Here is a 26651-nt window from a genome sequence, read left to right on the forward strand (position 1 = left end):
AATACAATTTTGTGTACAGTAGTAGCACCTTTCCTTGGCAACTACAATTCCCAACAGCTGGTCCTCCAAGCCCTCAGGAGTGATCATGAAATTCAGCACAGACACTTTGGTGGCCAGCTCTGGTAAATAATGCGGATTCCTCAACTTGGTGGTGATGTAGAAGCGGAATTCAGAGGAGTACTCAATCACACTCTCCCCTAGTTTTATACATTCCACACCACCTAAACGAAAAAAAAAACAAAGCTGCAATTATCATTTTCACATCAAGGTTAGAAACTCATATACCCTTTTTGCAGACTTGCCCCATTACTGGCACCTTGTTTGAAGGTTTGTTTCAGGAGTAGAGGCTCCAGTGAGGGGTCCAATTCTTCTCCTACATTTTCAAGTAGTACTGGGCTTCCAAATTGTATACAGTTTTCTACGGTTCTCATATAATCATCATCGGTTAATTTGATAATGTGCAAATTGTTGTCTTTCTCTGAATTCTTCACCCATTTGTTTGCCTGTCCCTGGGGATCAATCATCAGGGGCCTATATGAGCAGGGATAAATGAGGTCAATCTAGGGACAGAGTACTTTTAAAATTTAATACAGATCGCCAGAATGTGAGGGATAGGATATTTATACTATTCTTTCAGACTGGCTTTGTGACTAAAGGTAGAAGTGCTCAGCAAAGCAACACCGGTGTTACAATTGCCGGTAGAAAGCTTCTCACCAGCGACGTGATTTAAAGGTAATGACACCGTTGTCAATCGAGAATGAGTCAGTGGGGAGGCCAGCAATGTTCCATGCTCTAATCTTAATAGGATCTCCCAAGGTCTTACTGAGAGCGAAATCATCCGACGATGGGATGCTCCTTGACTACAGAGATAAAATAATGTTGACGAGATCATATGTTCACATTCTTTATGTCACAGATAAAAGACAAATGTCTTTTTCATTAAAGGACTCCAAATATTTACTTGACACAATTTGATCCAACGACTGGTGCAATTCTGTCTGAAGCTGGAAGTGAAAGCACCCAGGTAGGCAATGACACCAGCAGAAATAAGGACATCTCCAGTGAGGTTGTCATATGTGTTTTGCAGATCATCAGCAGCCTTCGACCATCTGGGAAAAGTTGTTTATTTTTATTGACATATTGCAATGAGGCAATTCTTCTTATTGCAAAATCCAGTATCAAATTATTTATCACCTAGTTTTCTCCCCACCCAGACCACCAATGAGTTTTTCAGCTCTCTGTAACTTCTGTTGACACAAATCCCTTTGGGTTTCAAGTTTGACTTTTTCCTCTCTTTTTTCCTCTGATGTTCTCTTCAGGTCAGCTAAACGGTCCTCAACCTCTTTTAGTTGGGCTCTCTTTTCTGATAACTCAGCCATCGCCGATGCTAGGGTTGTCTGAGCTTCAATTTGTTTCGCCTTTTTGGGTGCCACAATCTAAATGCATTGATGTTAGTCCACCTGAGAGAATATTGCACTGAATTTTTGGGGAGCAAAAGAAGCAAAGTCACACCTTAACCACTCTGTCATAGGACTCCATTGCTTTGATCCACTTGCACAGGCCCTCTGCTGCCGAGGAGGCTTTTGCCACTTTAGCAGGGTTGAAGTCAGGATTGTTCATGTAGATAGTACGGATTTTTAGCATTGAGTCCTCCTGTAATAAAGAGAAGCAAAAGATGACGTTAGCTTCATAATTCTTTGAGAAGTGATCATTTATTGAAACTTACTGGAATATTATCCTTATCATATTCTTTTAGATCCTTTAAAAAGTTCATGTCACCAAGTAGCTTCTTGCTTGGACCCCAGTAGTCCAAAACCTAGGCAATTAATAATAAAAGTAATGATAAAACAACAGCTTTTGACAGTTGTTGTTGTTGTTTTTCCACACCTTTTTTCCAGAACCACTGGGATCTGCCACCTTGTCTGGAGGCATTCCCTTCATTACACATATGGCTGACATCACCAACTTAACTCCAGCAGGAGGGTTTTTCATGGACTTCACAACAGTGACGTCAGCAGGCTGCAATCAAAAAGGTAACTAAAGATCAAAGAGGGAGGCCACATGCAAGGGAAAAGTTAGCTGTTTGGAGAATTCCCACCTTCAAGGTGTTTAAAGCTGCAATTGCCTCCTCTAGGGCTGGTATGGCCTCAGCCAGTTCACTATCACACTCATCCTTGAGAGCTTGCGCTTTAGTAGCTTGAACAGCCGTGGCCTCCTCCTCAACACGAACTAGTTTACTTTTAGCTTCCACCTCCACAGACTCCACGGCGATCACCTAGAGGTCATCAGAGTCAAATTTGCACGCATTTTTAGATTCTTATGAGATTCCGTTGATACTACTTCATTTCTTTACCGCCATCATTTTATCATTTTCCATCTGTGCCACTTCCAGTTTGGGCTGTAATTTGACCAGTTCCAGTTTCATCTCACCAACCTCCAGAAGGAAAAAGTTAGAAAACAAAATGTTTGAAACCATTACATACTGAGATAGAGAAGAAAAGACTGACCTCAGACTCAGCAAAGGCAAGTTTTTCCAAACCGCTAGTGTATCTTTTCTTTGCCTTCATCACGGCATCTCTTTTCATCGTGAGGAGATCACTGAAAGCTGACATGAGCTCTAGATAGGATGTGGGCGTCACATAATTATGACGACCAAGCTCAGAGAAGAATCTGCAAAAGAAAAGTTCAAGCCAGTTGCTTCTATAATGTATGTACTACTACTACTGGAGATATTTTCTCTTGTTTTAAATTCTCTATTGATTTCATATATATATATATATATATATATATATATATATATATATATATATATATATATATATATATATATATATATAATTTTTTATTTTTTTTTCTTGTAATCCTCATGGTTAAGTCATACCTATCTGAAAGCTGACAAGCAGAGGTGTGAAATGTTTTGCAAATAAGTATGACCTCCTTCCTCTCATCTTCTTTTAACTCCAGTGGCTTTAAGAAAGAGTTTGCTACCCGCTCAAGAGCCTCCTCTGGCCAGGGCTGTCAGAGTGCGCATGTAAAAAATTGAATCCATTTGCCAACAAATAAATGCCATTTTCAACACTTCAGCTGATCATGAATATTTCGTACCTGAAACCAGTTAATGGTACAACAGTTAATTAGAGATGGAAACTGGCGCAGGCGAGTACGGAAGGATTCCCCGATAGGACTAAAAGCCACAACAATGTGAAGGTTCTCCTTGCAGCGTGCCAGGAAATAGGCAAACAGAGACAAAGGGCTCAACTCTAGACTTTTATTCTTCGCTTGGGCGATAGGACATATTGACTGGAAATGGGAAAGGAATTAGATTATTAACACCAAACAAATGTAGGTGTGTAGATGGTAAACATTATCCACTTGTTGCTGTATCAATTAATTAATCAGGCAAATGGAGATGAGAAGAACTAGCTCTCAATAACTACATAAATTCGGAGCAAAAATGTTGAAAGGACTTTCACTTATGTACCTACCTCAATGATATCTTGTTTCTCATCAGTAGCAAACAGATTAGGTACCTCTCCTGTGTTTAGGAAACTGTTTATATCTTCTAGAAAAGCCTCATCCTTGATCTGAGCATCAGTCAGCAAAAAAACAATTTTTTGACCTTTCACTCCTGCATCCTTGAGAAGCTTCTGTAACGGATGAGTTAAAGTCAAACGCAAACACCCACTTGTAGTGTATGCATAAATGGAGATGACGAACACATCACTGACCTTAAGGTCATCTCTCCACTCAATCATGCTGTAGTTTTTGGAGATTTCAGGTTGGAACAGTTTCATCTTAGCGATGAACGTAGCCAAACGAGTGGTGGATTGGCGCCCACTTCCTCCTACTCCTACTAGCAAGGCATTTCCTCCTGGCTGCTTCAACACACGGCTTATACGGGACAGGTGCTCCAAGACATAGCTGCAAAAACAGAATTTCAATTGAGTTTGCTGAGTCAACACCATTTGGTTGTGCATTTATCAAAAATACGTTTTGTCAAGAACGCTGAACATACAAAAGCAAATGTACAAAGTTACTTTATAATTTTATTGCTGTTTAATTGTTGGGCTTAACACTCCCCTTTGAAAGGATTACAATTGTTATTTACCGGAAAATGACAAGATTCATGTGGTTCTTGGTCATCTGATTGTATTCAACAAGACATGCCTCTACCACCTCAGCAAAGCTTTCTACAGAAGGCACCTCTGCATACAAGCGTTCATCTGCCTCGAAGTCAGGGTTCATGTAGTCTCCAAAAAGTAGATTCTGCATGTCTTGCTCGACCAACTGACATGAAATACAAATATAAATTGCATTCAGTCTTCGGTTTCATTTTTACAGACATTCAACTTGTTTCTTTGTTTTTGTTTTATTCATCTCTGCCAGCATGACTGAGGACAGGCCTGAGCAATTCTAACGTCTGACATTAAAATAATACAAAATCAAGACAGCAAAAACAAAAATCAACATACTTTACTGCCTTGTTTTAGGTGATCAAACACCTGGTTGAATGCTTCATTGAAGTGATCTTTGAGGATCTTGGTCATCAGCTGATAAAACCATGCTCGATCCAGGTCATCCACCAAGCGGTCGTAAAAGACACGGAAAACCTCGTGGACAAACAGACGTATCATGGTGTGTTTGTTCTCCAGAGATTTGCTTTTCACAAGCAGACACCCTTGTATAACACGTGAGAAATCCCGCAAATTAAAAGTGTAGTGAGACTTGGCTGGTGTCGGAAGCAAGTTTTCCACTGCTTGCTTGTAGACCTAAGAGAAGCCATTTGGAAAGTTTTTTTTTTTTTTTTTTTTTTTTTTAATTTAAAAGACAAGGATTTGTTTGGAATAATGTAAGTATACCCACTTCCATTGTTGCTGTCACAGTTTGAGTGCCAACTGTAAAATATTCTGGCGGAAAGTCATTGTTCTTGAGGTAGAATGCCACCATGCTGGAGAAGATCCGAACCATTGTCTCATCACTGAAAGAATTTATGCTAAAAATATTGAAGTGGCGCAGAAAACGAGATGTCACCGCATTCCTCCCCCCACCAGGAGGACCCATGGCTGTAATAATCTGGATGTCAACTAATTTGATGCCAGATGTATCTTTCAGGTCATACCTGCCATAATATGGGATTTTCTTTCATTCAATGTATATCTTTGTTAAGTGTTGAGATGGTAATGTTGCGTTGCATACCACTTTTTGTGATCCATAAACTGTCGAAGAAGCTCCACGGGAGGCTGAGCTCCAAATTGCTCCAGCGCTGGCATATTCACATCATCTACAAATATGAGGTATTTCTTTCCAATGGGGGGACCAAATATACCTTTCCGTCTCTTGTCTAATTTTGCCATGATAATGTTCTGGAGGACACAATGTGAAGAATGAGAACCTTCAAAGATGCAAGAACGTTGATATCAGTAGTTAAACTTGACCTGGGTTTGGTTGGCAGTGGTGCGGGCTGAAAAATTGACTAAGAGGGGTAAAAAGAGTTCCTTGTCCAGACCGTTCATCAACTTCTGCTTCACATAAACTGACTTTCCAGTGCCAGTAGGGCCAGACAACAGCAAAGGCCTAAACACCGAGAGATTGAAAACTAACAGTTGGAAAAAACTCCTACTTTTATTATACAAGAGATGGAACTAGAACACTTACACTCCATAGCTGATACAAATGTGCATTAGGTAGGTGTATCGAACAGAGTCGATGGTAGGCACAATGATGTCCTGCACCATGGTGTTTTTGTCTCCTAAGCTGACACTTTTGATGGCATCATTCCAGTGAATCCACTTGCCCTTTCCTTCAAACTGAACAGAATGCCACATTCGGTGATTATAAAGGAATGATTTCAAAGACAAAAGTTTCTGACTAATGTAATTCAGTGGTACCTTGTAGAAATAGTCATACACCAGGCCTTTTTCATCTACTGGGCACTCCCATTTGCCCACAACATCTGGAACTGGATGATATGGTATTTTTCCAGACACTATATCCCTGATGAACTCACTAAACTTCTCTCTGCTTTTTGAATCACAGCTGCCACCCACAGACCACACTAGGGAAAAGGAAAAAGCTGCCTGCGATAATAATAAATACAAAGATAATGTGTGTTGTGAAAGTGCAAGGTTGTAAATAATAATATGACAGACAAATATTCATACCATAATCCAGGTGCGAATCGTTTTATCATTTTTCTCTGTCTTCAGCGGTTCAGTAAGCAGCATTTCAAACAGTCTACATAAGGACACAGATGTATTCCAGTTGGTTGTGGGGACAACTTCCTGTTAGGAAAAGTAATAGTGTGAAAAAAATCATTTTTGCATGTGATTGCTTTCAGTCAGTGTATACTTTTTCCATCTCAAAAACTAAAGGGTCTGGTACTCACTCTGCAGTGTTTACGCACTATCCCGAAGGAAGGTGGAAGCAGCCAGTAAAAGAGTTCTTGCAGCAGATAGTTATGCTCAGGACTCTTCAGAACATCAGGAAGTGTGTTCATCCAGGAAATCACCAAAGGCTCCCAGCCCAATTGAGAAGGTTCCATGTAAATCATACCACATCGACTGACTGTTGCAGGCTGCCAATGGTGAGATGCATTTTTAGAACTTAATGTTACTACATCTTGCTTGACATTGAGTGCTCATTCTCATTGAATAGTACTTAATAGTAGTTGTTACAATATTAGATTATAGTTGTGCATTTTCAGAAGTTATTCAGTAACTCCAAACTTACAGAGGCCTGTGACAAATCCATCGCTTCAAAAATTAGACTCATCTGATTGGACATCTGGATAATTTCTCCACTCATGAGACATAACTGTTGTGTGGGTATAAAATAGTTGCGAGTAATAAGTGAAATGAATTAGTGCCACAATACAAGTAATGTTTGTTAAACATAGACCTTTTTGTTGTCATCCAGCACAGTGTTCATACTTTCAATCCACAGTGTATCTATTGGGCCATCAAACACCACCCATTTACGGTCCAGTGTTACAGATGATGCATAGTCCCGAAATGTATTGGCCACAATCCCATCGGTCCACTACAAGGGAAAAAGATCAGCCGACAATGTGAATGACATGAATAAAATGTGGATTCAATACATATCCGAGGGGTAGACCAACCTCATGAGAAACAAAATCAAACTGCCCAAAGAGCTGTCCCATGGTAATAGACTTTGGGTTTAATGTCTTGAAGATGACCTTTTCTTCCTCTCCATACCCTTTCTCGTTCATCAGAATCAGTGTGTCAGCGAGAACATGCAGCACTTTTGTTTTTCCTGCAAATGACTCTCCCACTAACATGAACCTACATTAGAAAGGTTGTAAATAGCGATGTTGCGTTTATCTAAGTTGAGTGTAAAGAATACTTTCTCAAGACAAAAATGGCATCACCTCGACTCCTAAAAATGAATAAATAAATTCAAAAGTATACCCATGCCGAACAGTCATCATCTCATATGTCTGGATTATCTTCTCCATGAAGATCTTTGTTGTCTGTAAATTGTGCTTTTTACAACACTTTTCAGCAACTTCCAAAAACAGCTGCAGAAGACATGATCAAACTACTATGCAGTTTATGACAAAAACGTTGTATGCCAGAAATGAATCTTCAATGGGTAAAACCAAAAATATGATATTGGCACATTTTACCTTATAGTCAGCCTCAGGAAGGGAGATACCAGGGAACAAATCACTGGTGATTCCATTGAACAGTGGAATATCATGCGAAAGAAACTTAGGCTCGTTAACATCTTTTATCGACCTCAAAAGCTAAACATTGACACAAAAAACATTCATCAATAAACAGACCAAAGACGTTTAGAGAAAAAAAAAACAGTTGAACAAAGCTCAGCACAAATACCAGTACGTCCTCATTCTGATCGGGATACTTGAGCTTGAGGTTTCCTGCAGCCACAAGAACGGCTTTGACAGCCCTCATGCCATAATCGTAATGGAACTGGGAGGAAAGCTGCTCAGAGCAGAGCCTGTAAGTCATTGCAATCTTGACTGACAGAGGCTTGGCATTTAGGAATCCACAAGAATAGAGAGATATCTCTGCAATCAGTGCATAATTGGGCACCATCATGGTCACTGTTCGAAACAACACCTGAGGAACGCGGAAAGACACTTCTAAATTAAGAAAAAAAAAGATCATCATATAATGCTGAACAATTTCCCATTCTTGTTAGTAATGCCAAATGCACACTGCATATACAGTGGGGCAAATAAGTATTTAGTCAGATTCAGAATATTTATTGTCATTGTTACAAAAAGCCCGCCAATTGTGCAAGTTCTCCTACTTGAAAAGATTAGAGAGGCCTGTAATTGTCAACATGGGTAAACCTCAACCATGAGAGACAGAAGATGGGGGAAAAAAAACAGAAAATCACATTGTTTGATTTTTAAAGAATTTATTTCCAAATTACAGTGGAAAATAAGTATTTGGTCACCTACAAACAAGCAAGATTTCTGACTGTCAAGGAGGTCTAACTTCTTCTCACGAGGTCTAACGAGGCCCCACTCGTTACCTGTATTAATGGCACCTGTTTTAACTTATTATCGGTATAAAAGACACCTGTCCACAAGCTCAGTCAGTCACACTCCAAAATCCACTATGGCCATGACCAAAGAGCTGTCGAAGGACACCAGAGACAAAATTGTAGACCTGCACCAGGCTGGGAAGACTGAATCTGCAATAGGTAAAACGCTTGGTGTAAAGAAATCAACTTTGGGAGCAATTAATAGAAAATGGAAGACATACAAGACCACTGATAATCTCCCTCGATCTGGGGCTCCGTGCAAGATCTCCCCCCGTGGCGTCAAAATGATAACAAGATCGGTGAGCAAAAATCCCAGTACAACACGCGTGGACCTAGTGAGTGACCTACAGAGAGCTGGGACCACAGTAACAAAGGCTACTATCAGTAACACAATGCGCCGCCAGGGACTCAAATCTTGCACTGCCAGACATGTCCCCCTGCTGAAGAAAGTACACATCCAGGCCCGTCTGCGGTTCGCTAGAGAGCATTTGGATGATCCAGAAGAGGACTGGAAGAATTTGTTATGTCAGATGAAACCAAAATAGAACTTTTTGGAAGAAACGCAGGTTCTCGTGTTTGTAGGAGAAAGAATTTTGAATTGCATCCGAAGAACACCATACCCACTGTGAAGCATGGGGGTGGAAACATCACGCTTTGGGGCTGTTTTTTCTGCAAAGGGACCAGGACGACTGATCTGTGTAAAGGAAAGAATGAATGGGGCCATGTATCAAGAGATTTTGAGTGAAAATCTCCTTCCATCAGCAAGGGCATTGAAGATGAGACGTGGCTGGGTCTTTCAGCATGACAACGATCCCAAACACACAGCCAGGGCAACAAAGGAGTGGCTTCGTAAGAAGCATTTCAAGGTCCTGGAGTGGCCTGGCCATTCTCCAGATCTCAACCCCATAGAAAATCTGCGGAGGGAGTTGAAAGTCCGTGTTGCCCAACGACAGCCCCAAACCATCACTGCTCTAGAGGAGATCTGCATGGAGGAATGGGCCAAAATACCAGCAACAGTGTGTGAAAAGCTTGTGAAGAGTTACAGAAAACGTTTGGCCTACGTTATTGCCAACAAAGGGCATATAACAAAGTATTGAGATGAACTTTTGGTATTGACCAAATACTTATTTTCCACTGTAATTTTCTGTTTTTTTTCCCACATTCTGTCTTTCATGGTTGAGGTTTACCCATGTTGACAATTACAGACCTCTTTAATATTTTCAAGTGGGAGAACTTGCACAATTAGTGGCTGACTAAATACTTATTTGCCCCACTGTACAGTACACAATATGGAGATAAATAAGTAAGAAGACCTTGAGGTTGTCAGGGAGTTCAGAGCGCCCAGCATAACCGGGATTCATTGTGATTGAAACAAAACAGTTAGGGTTGAGTTTAAGCATGGTTCCTTCAAAGTCAAAGTACTCCAATTTCATTTCAATAGCCCTCTGGATGCAGAGGACTTGCTGGGCCACAACAGACAAGACCTCAAGTTCAATGCGGTTGAATTCGTCGAAACAAGCCCAAGCTCCAGATGAAGCCAAACCTTTGAAAAACTAAGAAAACGTACAACATAAAAAGAACTGTTGCAATCTGAAATCATAATAGGTTGTATCTTTCATGTTGAAGGTTACTTTTCCCATAGCAAGGTAATCCAGCCCATCAGAACAGTTGAAGACCACACATTGCACAGCTAAAGCTTTGGCGAGATCCTTAGTGGTTTCTGTCTTTCCAGTTCCAGCTGGGCCCTCAGGAGCACCACCCAAATTTAGAAAGAAAGCGCCAATCTGCAAACACATCCAGGAGAGTTTCAGCCTGAAATTAAAACAAGTGTACGAATGTAAACTGAAGACCTGAACACTTTTTCATTTATACCAGAGTTCTGTAGCATCTGTCAGTCAGTGGGGTAATGACCAGCCGAGGAGAGTTGCCCAAATACTCATAAGCATACCGAACATCACAGTTCATGATGTGAACTCGAACATCACCGTTGCTCCAGTAATAGCGAAGCTGGGCTAGCCATCGGAAATCATTTTCATTTACTACACCTGGAAAAAAAGAAAGAAAAAAAGAAACCTCTGCAGTAAATGCACGTGCATTTTCATTCCACAGAGTACGTGATTGTGGTTTAATAGCAGAGTGAATGTAGTGCTTTGTGCCATGAGGTACCGTGGTCAATGAGCTCCAAAACCACATCCCTGGCATGGACATCAATTGTCACCAGTGCTCCCAAAGTGATCCGTGTTTGTTTGGGTAATTTCCCTCTCACCAAGCCTACAATGTCACTGAGCTGTTTTTGGAGTTGATGGAGACAATTTTTCACACCCTGTAGTAAAATACATTACGGGATGTTTTATTATCTCAAAGTTGTCGATAAAGAAAGTCAGACCAATTGTTCATGGTTTATAAAGCTGAATATCATTTTCATTACACATAGGGTGACCACTTCCATAAGGTCAAAATGAATGGACGGCATATTTAAAATATTAGTAATAATTTTTTTTATTTTTTTTTATTTTAAAAACATTAGACCTGCAGCGTATTTTCATCAACAATAAAGTTTTGCACTGTTTATAGATCATATTTGTGTAACTAAATAGTCAAAAACATCAATTAAAGGTCAAACCTTTTTTGACAATCTATTTAGTTTACAGTACTGTGTTTTGAAATTACAACGTGCCCAAGAACAAATTGTATTTTGAAACGGTGTTCTGCCAAAATATGCTACACGGCTAAACATACTACTAATCCACAGTGCGCTTGCACACGCATGCGCACATCAGTTAAAATCAGCGAGTAGTTATTATTTTTTGTTTTAATTGAGTCTTTTTTTACCTTTCCATTGCCTCAAAATATATTTGGCATGTGTTTTCCACTGGTAACTTTTGAGCATTGTGTCTTCTTGTGGTAGCTTTAATGGTAAATGGTGTTATACTTGTATAACGCTTTTCCACCTTTCTAGGCCCTCAAAGCGCTTTACACTACATCGCCATTCACCTACTGGTGACATAGCACCAGTGTTGTCAGTGTTGTTACTGTAATTTCTTTCTTTCAGTAACGAGCAATCTAACGCGTTCATTTTTCCAAGCCAGTAATCTGATTAAAGTTAGTTTCCCCAGTGTCTGTGCTTTACTATTTTGTTGTTGCCTCATACTGTATGTAGAGTGAAGAATACTTTAGTCATGTACGAAGAGCATTTGAATAGATGTATTGTTCTTGAGTTTGGGAGTGACATCACATCTCACGTTTTCTCATCGGAAAAAAACGGGTGATGTGTATTACCATGCTGTGTGCCGTCTGCCACGGCGCTCAACAACGTAGTCTGGCTACCTATCAGGATGCCAACAGTAAAGGAGCCGGAGAGATACAGCAAACGGCTGCATTTGCTCACTGGAGATACAGCCATTACTTCACATATCCGTCCAGTAAAAATGACAAAAATATATCCGCGCGTTGCAAACTCTGCGCTGGCTCAGAAAGACTGTCGACCGCTAAAAACTCGACATCTAATTCAACAAGGAAGCACTTGGAATTACAGCACAACGCGAAAAAATTCTAAACTAAGTTTGTAACCAGCCTTTATAATATGTGTAATTATGTACATTTTACAGTTAAAGTTTGTAATTATAGGCGGAGTTTTACATTTGTGGGACTGGGGGAAAAGCATGTTGAAGACGCTGAAACAAAAGTGAAAAGTTGGGACACACTTTATCATTTTTGCGTTTTATATATTTTCACTACTCTTGTAAATTCTCACTTAAGACATCAAAACTATGAACAAACATGTGGAATGGCAAAAAAAAAAAGTGAAATAACTGAAAACAGGTTTTGTATTCTACATTCTTCAAAGTATCCACCTTTGAGGTGTCTCCAAACTTTTGGCCAATACTGTATACACATCTTGACACCGTTGGTGTTCAATCAACTGTTCAAGTTGTTGTTGGTAGCGTTTGAAAGCTTAGGTTTAAAGAAATTCTAAATATCCATCTTGCCTCCTCTAGTGTAGTTTTGGCTAAGCAACGCAAAGGATAGTCTCCAAGGTGCTAGTCACATGATCTGTTTAAAAAATGATTTTGACCCATTATGAAAACTTTACGTTGTAGGATTTTTGTTCATTTCATAAATTTTTGTTGTTTGTTTTGTTGCTTTACAACTTTTATTGACAACATTTTAAGGGCTAGGTCTTTATTTCAAAGGGGAAGTTCAGATTTTTTTTTACATTAGGCTTAATCTTGGAGTTAGCAAGGGTTTAATTAGTCGTTGGAGTTGATTTAAACAAATTTCGTGCAGTTTGTCAGTTATTTGTTAATTTTAAGGCTCCGGAAGGGCTAAGCTAGGGCGAGTCAATGGTGGTTGAAATCAACCCATCGACTAATTAAACCCCCGTTAACTCAAAGATTAAGCCTTATGTGAAAAACTCAACTACAAGCGATGACATTCTGTTATTTTTATGTTGAGGCAGCAAAAGGAGAAAAATTAGGAAAAGTTACTTTTAAACTAACTTAGTTACTTTGGTAATAAAGTAATCAGTAAAGCAACTAGATTACTTTTTTGAGGTGTAATTAGTAATCAGTAATAAATTACCTTTTTTAAGTAATCTGTGACAACACTGCACAGCTCCAGGAGCAACGTGGGGTTCAGTATCTTGCTCAAGGATACTTAGACACGTTAATCAGGACGGAGAATCGGACCAACAACCTCTGGGTTGGGGGACAACTACTCCTACCACTGAGCACAATATTTTTTCCCGTAAAAACAATGTGAGCATTGAACTGCTCAAAAGAAGTGAACCCTTTATAAGAGGAACAACTTTACACAGTTTAGCTGCAGTTATTTTGTTATCCAGAGGCAATGATGGTTCTCAAAAAAAAATTTCAATGTCGACACACCTGCTGTTCGTCTTATTTTTTTATGTTTCGCGCTTTCCGCGTGACGTTCTACGGCTGGTTTGGCCCTACTACAAACGTCCACATCACACTGGCAAAGCGTGCAGAAACCGTGAATCCAGTCTCGACTGTTTCGGCGAGGAAATTGTGTTAGCCTTTTTAGCATGTTTGCTAACACTGTTGTAAAATCTCGGCGAGGAAATGATGTCGTCAGATAGCCACACATTTTATTCAACCAATGATAAAAGACGTTTTTAACTGAAGCCACTCATGGCTAATCACAGACCAGTTGTGACAACCGTGGGTCTCATTTGCGTCACATAAATTGAACCGCCGACCATTATCTTTAAAAGCTAATGACTGTTACTACTTTTGACTAATGACTGGCTGATGATTTGTGCCAGACGCCGGACACATCACTGAAAAGGCTGAGTGTCCGTCCTAAAACCGGACGGGTGCTCACCCTAATTTAACACAAAGCACAAATTAATCTGCAACATCTTTTCTGGGTATTAAAAGTACTTTACTTACTTCAGCTCCTCCTCTAATGGCTTCATGTACCTCCGAGGTCCAGAACATTTGTGAGGTACATATCACCACCTGACCGGGCCATTCCTTTACCCACTGGTTCCGTGGGGTTTCAGCATAGGCCTGTTGACACGATCATTGCACTTAATCTAACTTGTATGTATCATGCATTCACTCCATTTGATTCCAATATACCATAATTTTCTCACTATAAGCCGCACCGGACTATAAGCCGCAGCTGTCCTCACTGTATTATGGGATATTTACACCAAAAGATATTAACCGGTAACACATTATTTGACAACGGCATCATAAAACTGTCATAAGACCAAATGAACCACCAGGAAGCTTTGAACCAATTGGATGCGAAGCTTCATTGCTTCAAGAAGCTTAATTTGGTCATTATTGCTCCCTTGGGGAAGACAGTCAACCTCTGATGCCACCTGCTGTCAACACTGATGTTGTCCAACATGCCTCCTAGCATGCATTGCAGTGCTAATGATATAAATAATAATCAAAATTCATATTCTGTGCTAATTATTTATTCAGTTACTATTCCAGTTGTTTCATTGATTACTAGTTATGGTATTTGGTATCACTTTATTTGACAGTGGCACCATAGGACTGTCATTAGACAATAATTATTATGACATTACACTGTCATGAGCATTAATGAATGCTTATAACAGATGTCATTTAGTGTTATCCGGCAACTTAGCTCACTTTTGAATGGATGGAAAATAACCGAACTGGACATAAAATGAGTTAGTGACATAATTTGCCGAATGACACCTAATGACATCTGTCATTAGGATTAGGTAAGGCCATGATAGTGTCATGTCACAATGATGATGGTCTTATGATGTCGCTGTCAAATAAAGTGTTACCTATTAACCCAAATAAATCAAGAAATAAGCCGCATTGGACTATAAGCCGCAGGATTCAAAGTGAAGGAAAAAAGTAGCGGCTTATAGTCCGAAAATTACGGTAGTAGAAATATTTATCCCTTAGTTGAGATTTATTTTTAGTTATTCTCACCGTTCTGGAGCGATCCACTACATCTCGGATGCTACGAATCATCAGGTCTTCCACTTTTACCAGCCACTTTTCCACAGCTCCCTTAGCCTCAGCTGTGGAGATGAGTTGAATCAGGGCAATACGCTCCCCTTCACTGCTGTACATGGCCTGTGGGGGAGGGGGGGCTGTCAGTCTGAGGAAAGTCTCTGAACCAATTACACTTCTTCCATGTACACTGTGTAAATGGCTACCTGAATGTCGAGGTTTGGTAGGAAGTCCAGTTTAGCAATACCCTCAAAGCACTTCCTTAGATGGGGCTGTACACGCAGAGGATCTTTGGTCTCTGAAAGAATTTCCAGCATTTCATCGTTGGACAAAAAGAAAAACCTGAATGACAAGCAAACATTTCATAATTATCAACAACATTATGGATTCATAAAAATTGAACAATTGATAGAGAAATATTTTTTTTTGTTTACCTTGGAAAAAAGAGTCGCTTTTTCTCCAAATAGTCATTTAGTCCTTTCATGATGGTGTCAAGGTGGCAGTTAGACTCTTGTAGTTTCTCAAGTAGACCGGGCATGGAGGTTGCCTCTAGAAGCTGGTACAAATAAAGAGTATGAAATTGTCATGCTTGACACACAACACACATGAACACACAAAAGGTATTTGACAGGCTACATTGTTAGCAGAAATGATTTTGGGTGTTACCTTTGAGTCCTTAACACAATGCTCCATGACCTCTTTCCAGTTTTTGTCAACAATTTGGAAGAGTTGTGCTTCTTCTGGGATCTGCTGCATGATGTCAGCAGAACAGAATATGGGCTCAAGATACAGCCACTGACCCTGCACCTTCAACCACTCATCAATGGTCTCTTGGATACGAATAAGATTTTCCTCCCAAATCTAAATCACAGAGCAGCTTTGTGAAAGCCATAAATAATAGTTCTGATTTTATATCTCTCTATCATATGGATTATATAACCTTTATCTCTTTTTCAAGGGGCTTGATGAATGGTGAGCTTCTCATGGTCTGCGTTTTCACAATCTGGTCATCTAGCAAGGCCTGAATTTCATCCAAAGCAGTCAGAATGGACACACCAGTGTCTCTGTATGGCTGATGGTTGAGAGAAATACCATCCCAAACAGTAACCATGTTTTTCAGTGCTTTTTCCATCGAGAACTCCTGCAAGGTGAAAACAAAGACTTGTTTTTCCTCAGTAACATAAAACTTCTGTAAGAGAATACTTGCTTTACTAGCAGCGGCACTGATTGATGCAAATTCTTCCAGGTAAGGAGTTAAGTTTTGCTTGAGGACTTTGCGTAGCGTTGTTCCAGCATCAGGAGTGAGCTCATACCCAACAATTTGCGACATCTGCTCCCAGTGGCGACCTCTGATGCCCGGATTGCACAGTACAGAGACTAAAGGGACGTACTCCTAGATAATAATACAAAGTTTGAAAGTAAGACCAAAAAACTATTAATTATTATTTTTTAAAAATAATTGTTAACCTTGAACTCTTTGACTTGCTCGAGTACAGTAGAACACAATTTTGAAGGACCCTCTTCGTCGTTTATATCATTATCTCTGTGTCGTCGTCTGGACATTGCAGTTATCTTTTGAGCTTCCTTTTTATTCGTGCCTGTTTTTTGCTGGAAGTATTTCAACATTTTGAAGATCTCCCTGAAGAATTCATCTATTTTTGCCTCCATTCCATCACCATCTAGATCCACAAAAGAACCATCCATCCAGCTATTCACAGGGAAGATAGAAGGTATGGTTAAAAATAGTTACAAAATGTAACATACTACTAAAGTCATGTGTTACCTGCTCTGAGCACGTTGCCATTTTAGTAGCAGGCCAAACAAATTCTGGTATTGTTCAATACTGTCTCTCATAACCTCCACTTCTGGGAAATTTGTTGCTTCCCATTGATGAAACACCTCGTCTTTGTGGATGTCAACAATTGTTTCTTCAGCCTGCTGAAGAAAGTTCTGAACTGTTCGGACCTCTGTCAAGTACTGTTAAAAAAACATTATTATTATTATTTTTTAATTTTAAATGTTAAATGCTGTATAGTTGATTAAAACGTTCCCTGTACCTGCTGCATCATATCAAGTTCAGAGCAGTGCGGGAACTCGTCAACCCTTCGTTTCAACTTGGCCAGATGAACTGTGACCCTTTCTCTCTTAGCAAGCATCTCCTGCTCCCCTTTTCTTTTGGCCTCCTGCAAAACCTGAATAGTACATGACTGCTGTGATCTTTTTCAAAACAAACAGAACCTTCATAACACACGTGTTGGATTAGCCAGTAGCATTACCTCGTCGCTAATTTCAAAGACCTCTTGGATTTTCAATGGCCAAGTTAAAACAGTTGAATTAAGGTCTAGATCCTCAGGTTCAAATATGTGGACATCAAGAAGGTAGCTCAGTCTTTGGTGGGATTTCTATGAAATCATAAGAGCAACAACATCAGAAGATCTAAATTAAATAAAAATGCTTAAGGCATTGGAAAAGTCATCAGTCAATTGCACCTTTATCTTTTCATGAAGAAGTGCAATATTCTGTGTCTTAGTTATTTCAATGTAGTCAATCATTTTGGCCATGTCCTCCGTAGTCTCTGGCACATGTAAAGCTGTTTCTTGAATGGTTTCAAATTCTGAACAGATCCTTTCAAAAGAAACAAAACAATTAAACATGTTGCATGTAGCTCTGCTCACCAAGAAGAGACTTTTCCACTTAAAGAGGCACTATACTCAATTTTGAATAGTTTTTAACTGTTTCATGTATATAATAGGTAAAAATGGAAGTCTACCCTTGGTTGGAGTGTGTTATCCAAGTGTGTTTTTTTTTTGGTTGCAATCGTGTTTGGTTAGTTAAATTCTTATTTTAAAAAAAAAAAAAAAAAGGTAAATATTCCTGCAGACGGTAGGATTTGAAATTGTGTGAAGTCCTACATCACACTTAAGACATTTAGGCAAGTACCCGCCCTCTTCATTCATCTTTCACGCCTACTATTATCAGGAGTGCTGAGCACTGAGCCGTCTGGAGGTTGTCAGTTCCTTGATATGGTATCGAGCGCCATCTCGCAACGCTCTCTGTTTACATGGCTGAGAGGCACCTTTGCCGGCTTGTTCACCACCTAAAGTGGGCCTCCTCAAATGGTTCTCGCGCGATGGTTTTCCCTCCGCAATGCTCGTCATGGTTTAGCCGGCTAAAAGGCACTTCTGTTCACCACCAAAAGTTGCCATTCCATTTAACACCCCCATCTTCTGTACTTATTCAATGTGGCACTCCTGTGACTCCATACTTCTGTTCGTTGTCTCACTACACTTGTAAGACAATAATGAATTGGGGGGGGGCACAAAATCTTGATGAACTCGAAACGCAGTGTCAGCAGTACAATTATCTTACAAGAATATTTATAATAACAAATTGAAAATGAGCATTTTTTTTTATATCCCATCATTTTTTAGGGGAATTCTAAATCAGACTGCTTAGGACAGCTATAATTTTCGCCAAGACCTTCATCCATTGAAGTGTCTTTAGTGGGGCAAATTGAAACTCCACTCACCATTTTGGCGGTGCTCTCTGGCGTTTCATGGTCCACATTTTCAATCCTTTGTTCCTGCTCGGTAGTTGTTGTTGCTTTTGAAAGCTTAGGTTTGAAAAAAATTATGTAATGTATATCCATCTTGCCTTTTCGGTCCTCATGTGGTTTTGGCTAACCAAAGCAAATGACCGTCTAGAGTATTAATCATATGATCTGTTCGAAAAACAATTTTGACCCATTATGAAAAAACTTTTTTTGTTCATTTCATTCATTTTTGTTGTTTGTTTTATTGCTGTACAACTTTTATAGACAACATTATACTGGAAAAATCTTAATTTTAAAATCATATATAGGAAATTCAATAACATGCAATAACACTTTTTGGCCACCGGGATGGGCATGCCTCCCTAGCCTCCCCCCCTTAAACTCCGCGTATGCTCCCTGCGCACATGCGCACACAGAATCCCGTTGAAACCAGGAGTGTAAAGTGAGTAAATATTTGACTTTTGTATAATTGTGAAATAGCAAAGTTTGGTGTCAGTTCTCAGAAGATTGTAGTCCTTGCCTCCATGATATGTAAATCACCGGATGCATTACCATGGCCCATGAACGACTCAACCGACACTCCTTCTTGACCAAGGGCTAATCAGAGCAAAGAGTATGCAAATTAGCTCCAGTCAATTGCATATTATTGAGAAACAGAATTTTTGCAGAGAAGCCAGAAAAGGATCACATAAAATGGCTTAGAAAATGACATTCTAGGCACTTTCAACGCAAAACCTGGTAAAATGGCATCAAATGTTGTGAAAAATAATGTAAAATTTAAAAAAAGATCAAAGGCAAGTGCACCTTCAAAATGAGACTCACTGTAGATTTTGTTCACTGTGCTTGGTTTTCATGTTCCTGATAAGTATTTCTGCATAATCTTTGGCTTTTTTAGCCAGTCCGTGGTTCAGCTGCTCACAATACAACTGGACCATTGGAAAGAGAACTTTGGATGGGAGTTTTTCAAGCTCCCTTGACAAGCTACTAAACTCCTCCACTTGCTGAAAAACAGTCAGATCACACACCAATAATCACTAGAAAATGCGACCCAGCTTACATCTGAAGTTGTGCATTCTTACCTTAATGTATTCAGCAAATGAGTGGGTTTCCTCCACAAAGGCCTCAACTCTAGTCTGGGCAGTTCCATTGACCAGCCAGTCATAGTTCTCCACTACAAAATAATGGGATGTTAGAAAAACATCCAACACATTTGGGTTTATGATGAAGTCATTTCAGAAAACTTGGCCATTACCATAATTTTGAAAGTACCGAGCAGGTTCTTCTAGATTTGTGCGAACAGTTGCCCTTACAGTGGCATGAGCCCAAGCAAGCGTGTGATCAGGGGCCTTGGCATCCACAAATGCAGTTGTGGATTCTGCTAGCCATGACTGAACTGTCTGCACTTTCTGTGGATCATATTGAAGATATCAATTGCGTCTGCATTTACCATATCGAAAACAGGGAGAGGGAGTGGACATGGCAAGAGAAAATATTTCATATGATCCCACCTGCAGTGTATTTGTTATTGTATTGAGAATTTCAAAAACATCTTCCTCAAGTTCCAGTAAGGTGGGGTTTATTCCCATTTTTCCATCATCAAATGTAAGAGCCATATGAAAGCTGGGTAAAAAGTGGTGGTTTTTCTTTTGAAATGGATAGACAAATGCCTCCACACTCCTCTGATTTAAGGCTTTCAGCTGTGAATTGGAAAAAACAAAAACAAATGGAATATAAATTTGTCATGAAAGTTATGCTTTCATGAATAATTTATATTCCATTCGTTTTTGTTTTTATGTCAGTTCTGTTTTACTATGTCAGTTGAGTAAATAATGAATACACGTAACACCTAAGTCTAATGATAACTGTAAAAAGAAAAAGAAAAGTGTGTTGGATTATCCACAGTGGTTAGACTTCACCTGATTGGAGATGAGTGTACATGCAGATTTATAGAAGGCATCTAGTACATCTTCTTTAACTGAGCCCAATGTTTTTGGACTTGTCAATAAATTGATGACTTTAGGGAACCAGGTCTTCATGATTTGTTCTTCTGTTGTCTCACATTTTAAAGCCAGTTTTTTCTGCAACTCTTTACTATCAACATTGTCGAAAGCCCTAAAAAATTGTGCACATTTTTTCATTTCTGACAGCAGCAAGGGTGCGTACTTTTTTGAGGATTATTCTAGCCAGTTTACTTACCTATATCCTGTAAGATCAATCAAGTCCATTGAAGAGAAGGTTGTGTGGCCAATTTCCAAAAGGGTTTGCATTGTGGGGTGTAGAATGTGTAAATTTGCCTCCATCAAGTTACGATTTTTGACAAAGGTTTCACATCGTGCTTGGGAAAATTTATGAATACTACAACAAATGATGATTTTACAGACAAGCCAAATAAACTTACATATATACATGTTATACTCATAAAAGAAAAATCGTATGCCGACATAAAACACTCACTCAGGTGGAAGAGATTTTTGTGTTTCCAGGGGAGGTTCTTCATGTTCTGGATCTTTTAGGAACATGTACACTTAAAAGAATAAATGAAGTGTTATCAAATGTAAACATTCAAGTGTTGGTATACAGCACACATACACACAAACACACACATGCATGCACACACACCACAAAGACTGATAAATGTCAAAACTGTACCTGTATGTTTGATAATGACATCATGGAAGTTGTCACTGACTTCTGTGAATAGATCTTTCAGCAGTTTAGCTTTCTTTGGGTTGTCTTTTAGATAAGAAGGGATTTGACCATTTATGGAGTTAATCCACTCCTGGGGGAATGGAGTGACTGGGCGGCTTTCGACACACTGCTTCAAAAAGATGTAATTCATCTGAAAAAAAAAAAAATTGGAAAAAATGGAATGGCATGGAGAAAAAAAGGCATCAAAATTTCCCTAACAAATTCTTAATCCTCAAAGTTTAAAATTAAACTCACTCTTTGCTTCCGATCATCACTTTGCATCTATAATGAAAATTTTACACCACAACATTATAAATTGCCATTTTATTTATTTTTATTCATAATTTGTTAAAGTTGTGTGAACACTGGTACATTGTAAGAATGTGACAGGGAGATTTGACTTACAGATAGAGGGAAGTTGGGCTCTGGTGATGTGCTGTGAACAACTTTAGCCCTCTCTATGTTCTGTTTGTAGGCGTCCACTGCTTGGGACACAGCCATGGAGTTGCCACTTTGCAGAAAGCCAATTGGCCTGCAAAATGTTTGCAGAACAACGACTCAATACTTGTAGTTTTTTTTTACATGTTCGGCATGTTTCTGCTACTAACAGTATTTTTCAGGTATCTCTACTTTACTCCTGCATTTATTTGGCAAGAGTTTTATAGTCTCTTCATTTGAAAACAGTCACCAACAGTATCATTTTGTAACTTTTTGCAATATCTGAATATTTGTTGTACAATCTTTGCCTATTGAGATGCCAAAAAGACAGCAATCTGAAAAAGTAAAGTATTAAAATTTTGATTGATTGATTGATTGATTGATTGATTGATTGATTGATTGATTGATTGATTGATTGATTGATTGATTGATTGATTGATTTGATAAATGGTAACATATTCTGAAAAGCTGTTTTGTGTGCTGTTGAAAAATTATCTAAAAAAACATGTTAGTGTTTAATTTAATTTAATCTAATGTATTTTTTCACAGATTTAAAAAGAAAAATAGTTGTATCTAAAAAAAGAAACAAATGTATTTCCTTTTGACTAGCTTTTTTTTTTTTTTTTTTTTTTTTTTTTTACTCATGCCAGGACACTAATAAAAATATCTAAATTTTTTGTTCATAGATTTTTTTTGGCCAGTTTATCAGAATTGACAGACCATACAACAATCCCTTTTTGGGTGGGGGTGGTGCATATATTTCTATAGGAGCGCAATGGTTTTATACAAAACAATTTTATTACAAGTGAGTTTTTATGATTTTCTTTTCTTTCTTTCTTTTTTTTTTTTTTTTTTTTTGTGACCATGAGCTTTTTCTGGCATGAATTTTATCCCATATCCCATGACAGTACTCAAAACTATTATACACTTTTTTTTTTTTTTTTTTTTTAATCCATACAAGTATTTTTACTTTAACTTTCGGCTGCTGATCTCATTACAGAGCAGAAAACAAAACATACAGTACATTGGTAAGTGTAGTCGCTGTTGTTGCACTTTCCTCCAACGTTGTTCCAAAAGATGATCATGGTTTGTATGTTTCTGCTTGGCCGACATTTCTGTCAACAATTTAATATTATTATTATTATTATTTAAAATAGATGACTAAACATGATGTCAAATGAAAACGTTTGTCAAACATCTACTTACCATTTGATATATTGCGCCTTTTTGTCCGTGCAATCCTTGCACCGTTTGACTATTTTATTTCTTCTAATGGAATCCTGTATTTGCTGCGTCCCCATTAAAAATTTTGCGGCATGTTTTCTCGCGTCGTTTCCATAGACACAGCACCACTGAAAACTCAGGAAAAAGGCGGAGCTTGTCGTCTTTTCCCCAGCCTTTTCCCTGTGCGTTCACCACTTCAGAACGTTTTTGTGAAAATTAATGACATGCTATTTCCTAGATTGTCATTGCAGCAACGAAATGGGACTTTTGTTTACACAACACAATTTAAGAGTTGCACAATTTGTTGTCTTACACATTGCTAACAGCAGGGGTCCTCAAACATGCATGCATTTTTGCATTTAAATTTTGGAGTCTCATACAGTCGTGGACAGCACAACTGCTGTATAGGCTACGAATTGAATGCTCTTTAATGTAAATATACAAACGAAATGTAAATACAATGCTGGTGATTTGCTATATCCCGTCTGGGCAAAAATAATAATGAAATAAATACAATAAAGCTCAAATACTTTGTTCATGTTCATAGGCCATATATGGTAAATTTACGCAGTACAGTATATGCAGTAGAAATACTGTATATATTTATAGACTATAGTGCAGTATTATATTAGCGTTACTTCTACTTAAAAGGTGGAGTATGTCACACTTGGTGTCCAAAATCAAAGTACAAATACTCATACTTTATATCAGATGTTTTTTTTTTTTTAAAGATACCTGTATTTGTACTTACTTGCCCCAATGAAAATGAACATATATTTTTTTGACTGCTGTACTTGCTTTGTAAAATAAATAAATCGAAATAAATAGATACATAAAACTTGAACAAAAAATTGACGTTACTTGTTTTAACCTCGTCAACATAAGAACAATTTAAAAAAAGAAGGAGAAAGAAATTACACAGGTTGACATTTTTAATTAAACAGGTTAAAATCTTGGGGTTTTATAGGAGTCCAAAGAAGAACATGCAACAGCATCTATTTTCTTCATTCTTTTTTTGTTTGTTTTGTTTTTTGTTTTTTTAATTGTTATTTAGTTTTTTTTCTTCATTTTAATTTTAAATTGATTTCCCCTATTGTCTTCTATTTTATTAAGCTTAAAAATACAGATTTTTTTAGATTAAGGCCCCCAACCCACTTTTTAATTTTATTTTTACAGTTTAATTTTCTCTATAAATATTTTTCATTATCATAATCATTTACTTATGTGTTCCCCCAGTGCTTTTTTATTTTAATTCAAGGCATCAAGTCGTTACACAATGTCCCAAGTTTGTTAGCAAGGGCGTAAGTTTGGTCTCAACATTGGTAGGGCCGCTATAACGGCATAACCTGCATGTACACTTTTTGCAGGGGACGAGACATTAATAAGACATTTCTCCTGAATTTGCTGATGTGTTTCCTACCTAAAAATGAAAAAAGTTGTTATTTTCATGCAGAGAGTCATTTTAACTTAACCTGTTAACCTATACATCGAACTATACATGTTAGCTTACATTGTCCTTCCACAAGGACAATGCTAGTATATTGATTTAATTGGTTGTCCCTTTCATCTACTTTCCCCTTATTTTCATCTCTAAAGTGCATTAGTGGGTTGAGCAATTCTGGAAAAAAAATCTAAATCGGGACTAATTAAATTTTTTACCTCCATAACAATTAATATATGATGGTCTGAAAATGTCTGCTTAGGCTGCATTTTTTTTTTTTTTTAATAAATAACGTAAAAAATAAAAACATTTTAATTAATGAATAAATGCTCTTATAGGTATTTAGTTTCAAAAGTGTAAAGTCACAACATGCTCTACCCTTTTTTTCCTTCTAAACTAGGCCATTTACAAGTTGCCTGGTACACCAGACTCACCGCTGTTCCAGCTATTGAGTCTGGCCACCATTCCGTGGATACAATTTCCAGGGCGGAGCAAGCCACAGCAAACAGACAGCGGAGTGGACCAATCAGCGACGGGCAGACGTGACGTTAGTAAAATGACGAGGGACTTGCGCGCGTAAGTAAACATACGAAGAGAGCGGAGTTTATTCAACATGGCCAGCGCGAGACAGACTGTTGTCAATGACTCGTGTCCATGTGTTTTTGGTAATATAAAACTGATTTTACCATGGATTGGAACATATTCTCAGCTCTCCCGTTCACCATCTGTGTTGTGGAGACGACTTTCGACGCGCAAGAGTGACGTTGCTCGTTAAGAACACGTCACGCAGATAAACGAATCTGATTTGTCGATTGATTTTGTACCTACTCAAGAGGCCGTTAATGGGCTGGTTCCCAGACCATACTCTCAGTGTTTGAAAAATACAGGGAGAACAGTCTGGCAGAGCCAGGCAAATTTACAAGTAGAAAAGCAGCATCAAGTATATTTTTATTTCTTTTTTTTCCCCCCAACACTTTCCTGTGAAACATAGAATGGGAGCTGTCTCTCTAAGCAGCTTCTTGCTCAAGTTTTGCTGGTTCCATAGTTTCCAGCAGAGTTCAATACATTTCATACATTTCAATAGATTTTAATTAACTTTAACACTAAAACAAATACAGGAAGACACTTCTCTTTAAGCAGCTTCCTGCTCCCCCTAGGAAGTTCACAGTTTTTAATGCTAACTCTGACGCGGGTTGGACTTTCCTTAGCAAAATATTAGCGTGTCCCCACCACCTTAACATTGACGTCTTTTTACATTAGTTACAGTGGCTGCTGCTGCCGGAAAAAAAAAAAACACAACTTCTAATATCCCTCCTCTTTGAAGGGGGCGGAGAAGGCGTCATGTTGACATGTATATCTGTCGAGGTTATGTGAGCGTGCGTGTGTGTCTGCAGGGTCTAGTCATCAGCCAATCAAACGTGCGTTTGAGGAGAAAAAAAATGGGCACCGGCACATTTAGCAAGTGAAAAGGGGTAAATGTAAGTCTGAACATATTCTAACCTTACAACATATGGGAAGATCATCTAAATTACCTATATAACTGAACTCATTATACTGCTCAAAAAAATAAAAGGAACATAACACATTGTAGATATTAATGAATGAAATGTTTTTATTAAATACTTTGTTCGTTCTATAGTTGAATATGCTGACAACAGAATCACACAAAAATTATCAATGAAAAAAATCAAATCAAGGAGGTCTGGATTTGGAGTTATACTCAAAATGAAAGTGGAAAAACACACTACAGGCTATTTCAACTTTCATGTAAACAAGTCAAAATGAGGCACAGTAGTGTATGTGATCTCCACGTGCCTGGATGACCTCCCTGCACCCCTGGACATGCTCCTAATGAGAGTACGGAGGGTGTCCTAGGGAATCTCCTCCCAGATCTGGACCAGGGCATCACTGAGCTCCTCGATAGTCTGAGAAGCAACCTGGCTTTGCCAGATGGACCTAAACACAATGTCCCAGAGGTGTTCTATTGGATTTAGGTCAGGCGAACGTAGGGGCCAGTCAATGTTATCAATTCCTTCTTCCTTCAGGAACTGTTGCATACTAGAGCCACATGAAGTTGGGCATTGTCATGGACCAGGAGGAACCCAGGTCCCACTGCACAAGTGTAGCTCATGACAATGAGTCCAAGGATTTCATCCGGATACCTAATAGTAGTCAGGGTGCCATCATCTAACCTGTAGAGGTCTGTGTGTCCTTTCAGTGATATGCCTTCATGACCATCACTGACCCACCACCACACTCACATGCTGAATAATGTTGCAGGCAGCATAACTTTCTC

General features: G+C 38.7%; 1 protein-coding gene across 1 annotated transcript in view; it reads right to left on the reverse strand.

Annotated features, from left to right (window-relative positions):
- The window catches only part of LOC130912208 (dynein axonemal heavy chain 12-like), a 28866-nt gene extending 5844 nt beyond the window's left edge, over window positions 1–23022 (reverse strand). Inside the window, exons 1-57 of the mRNA XM_057830114.1 lie at window positions 22897–23022; window positions 22715–22805; window positions 21658–21784; window positions 21508–21534; window positions 21214–21403; window positions 21019–21088; window positions 20761–20919; window positions 20481–20676; window positions 20073–20261; window positions 19817–19970; window positions 19644–19735; window positions 19387–19565; window positions 17501–17636; window positions 17288–17413; window positions 17069–17203; window positions 16795–16988; window positions 16479–16719; window positions 15952–16404; window positions 15678–15872; window positions 15446–15567; window positions 15218–15353; window positions 14988–15134; window positions 13953–14072; window positions 10705–10861; window positions 10411–10583; window positions 10170–10322; window positions 9852–10091; window positions 7860–8105; window positions 7649–7768; window positions 7431–7540; window positions 7121–7304; window positions 6898–7038; window positions 6730–6813; window positions 6386–6574; window positions 6162–6281; window positions 5889–6077; window positions 5656–5807; window positions 5436–5574; window positions 5197–5363; window positions 4864–5119; window positions 4473–4769; window positions 4109–4287; window positions 3729–3921; window positions 3486–3647; window positions 3106–3300; window positions 2882–3015; window positions 2508–2670; window positions 2354–2434; window positions 2099–2275; window positions 1888–2019; window positions 1727–1816; window positions 1513–1653; window positions 1195–1436; window positions 962–1109; window positions 715–860; window positions 317–531; window positions 29–221 (exon numbers count right to left, since the gene is read on the reverse strand). Of these exons, the coding sequence (XP_057686097.1) occupies window positions 29–221; window positions 317–531; window positions 715–860; window positions 962–1109; window positions 1195–1436; window positions 1513–1653; window positions 1727–1816; window positions 1888–2019; window positions 2099–2275; window positions 2354–2434; window positions 2508–2670; window positions 2882–3015; window positions 3106–3300; window positions 3486–3647; window positions 3729–3921; window positions 4109–4287; window positions 4473–4769; window positions 4864–5119; window positions 5197–5363; window positions 5436–5574; window positions 5656–5807; window positions 5889–6077; window positions 6162–6281; window positions 6386–6574; window positions 6730–6813; window positions 6898–7038; window positions 7121–7304; window positions 7431–7540; window positions 7649–7768; window positions 7860–8105; window positions 9852–10091; window positions 10170–10322; window positions 10411–10583; window positions 10705–10861; window positions 13953–14072; window positions 14988–15134; window positions 15218–15353; window positions 15446–15567; window positions 15678–15872; window positions 15952–16404; window positions 16479–16719; window positions 16795–16988; window positions 17069–17203; window positions 17288–17413; window positions 17501–17636; window positions 19387–19565; window positions 19644–19735; window positions 19817–19970; window positions 20073–20261; window positions 20481–20676; window positions 20761–20919; window positions 21019–21088; window positions 21214–21403; window positions 21508–21534; window positions 21658–21784; window positions 22715–22803 (9185 nt within the window). The 5' untranslated portion in view covers window positions 22804–22805; window positions 22897–23022. The remainder of the gene's footprint in view (window positions 1–28; window positions 222–316; window positions 532–714; window positions 861–961; window positions 1110–1194; window positions 1437–1512; window positions 1654–1726; window positions 1817–1887; window positions 2020–2098; window positions 2276–2353; window positions 2435–2507; window positions 2671–2881; window positions 3016–3105; window positions 3301–3485; window positions 3648–3728; window positions 3922–4108; window positions 4288–4472; window positions 4770–4863; window positions 5120–5196; window positions 5364–5435; window positions 5575–5655; window positions 5808–5888; window positions 6078–6161; window positions 6282–6385; window positions 6575–6729; window positions 6814–6897; window positions 7039–7120; window positions 7305–7430; window positions 7541–7648; window positions 7769–7859; window positions 8106–9851; window positions 10092–10169; window positions 10323–10410; window positions 10584–10704; window positions 10862–13952; window positions 14073–14987; window positions 15135–15217; window positions 15354–15445; window positions 15568–15677; window positions 15873–15951; window positions 16405–16478; window positions 16720–16794; window positions 16989–17068; window positions 17204–17287; window positions 17414–17500; window positions 17637–19386; window positions 19566–19643; window positions 19736–19816; window positions 19971–20072; window positions 20262–20480; window positions 20677–20760; window positions 20920–21018; window positions 21089–21213; window positions 21404–21507; window positions 21535–21657; window positions 21785–22714; window positions 22806–22896) is intronic.
- Between the last annotated feature and the right edge of the window lie 3629 nt (window positions 23023–26651).

Source organism: Corythoichthys intestinalis, chromosome 2 (assembly GCF_030265065.1).
Source record: "Corythoichthys intestinalis isolate RoL2023-P3 chromosome 2, ASM3026506v1, whole genome shotgun sequence".
Classification (NCBI taxonomy): domain Eukaryota; kingdom Metazoa; phylum Chordata; class Actinopteri; order Syngnathiformes; family Syngnathidae; genus Corythoichthys; species Corythoichthys intestinalis.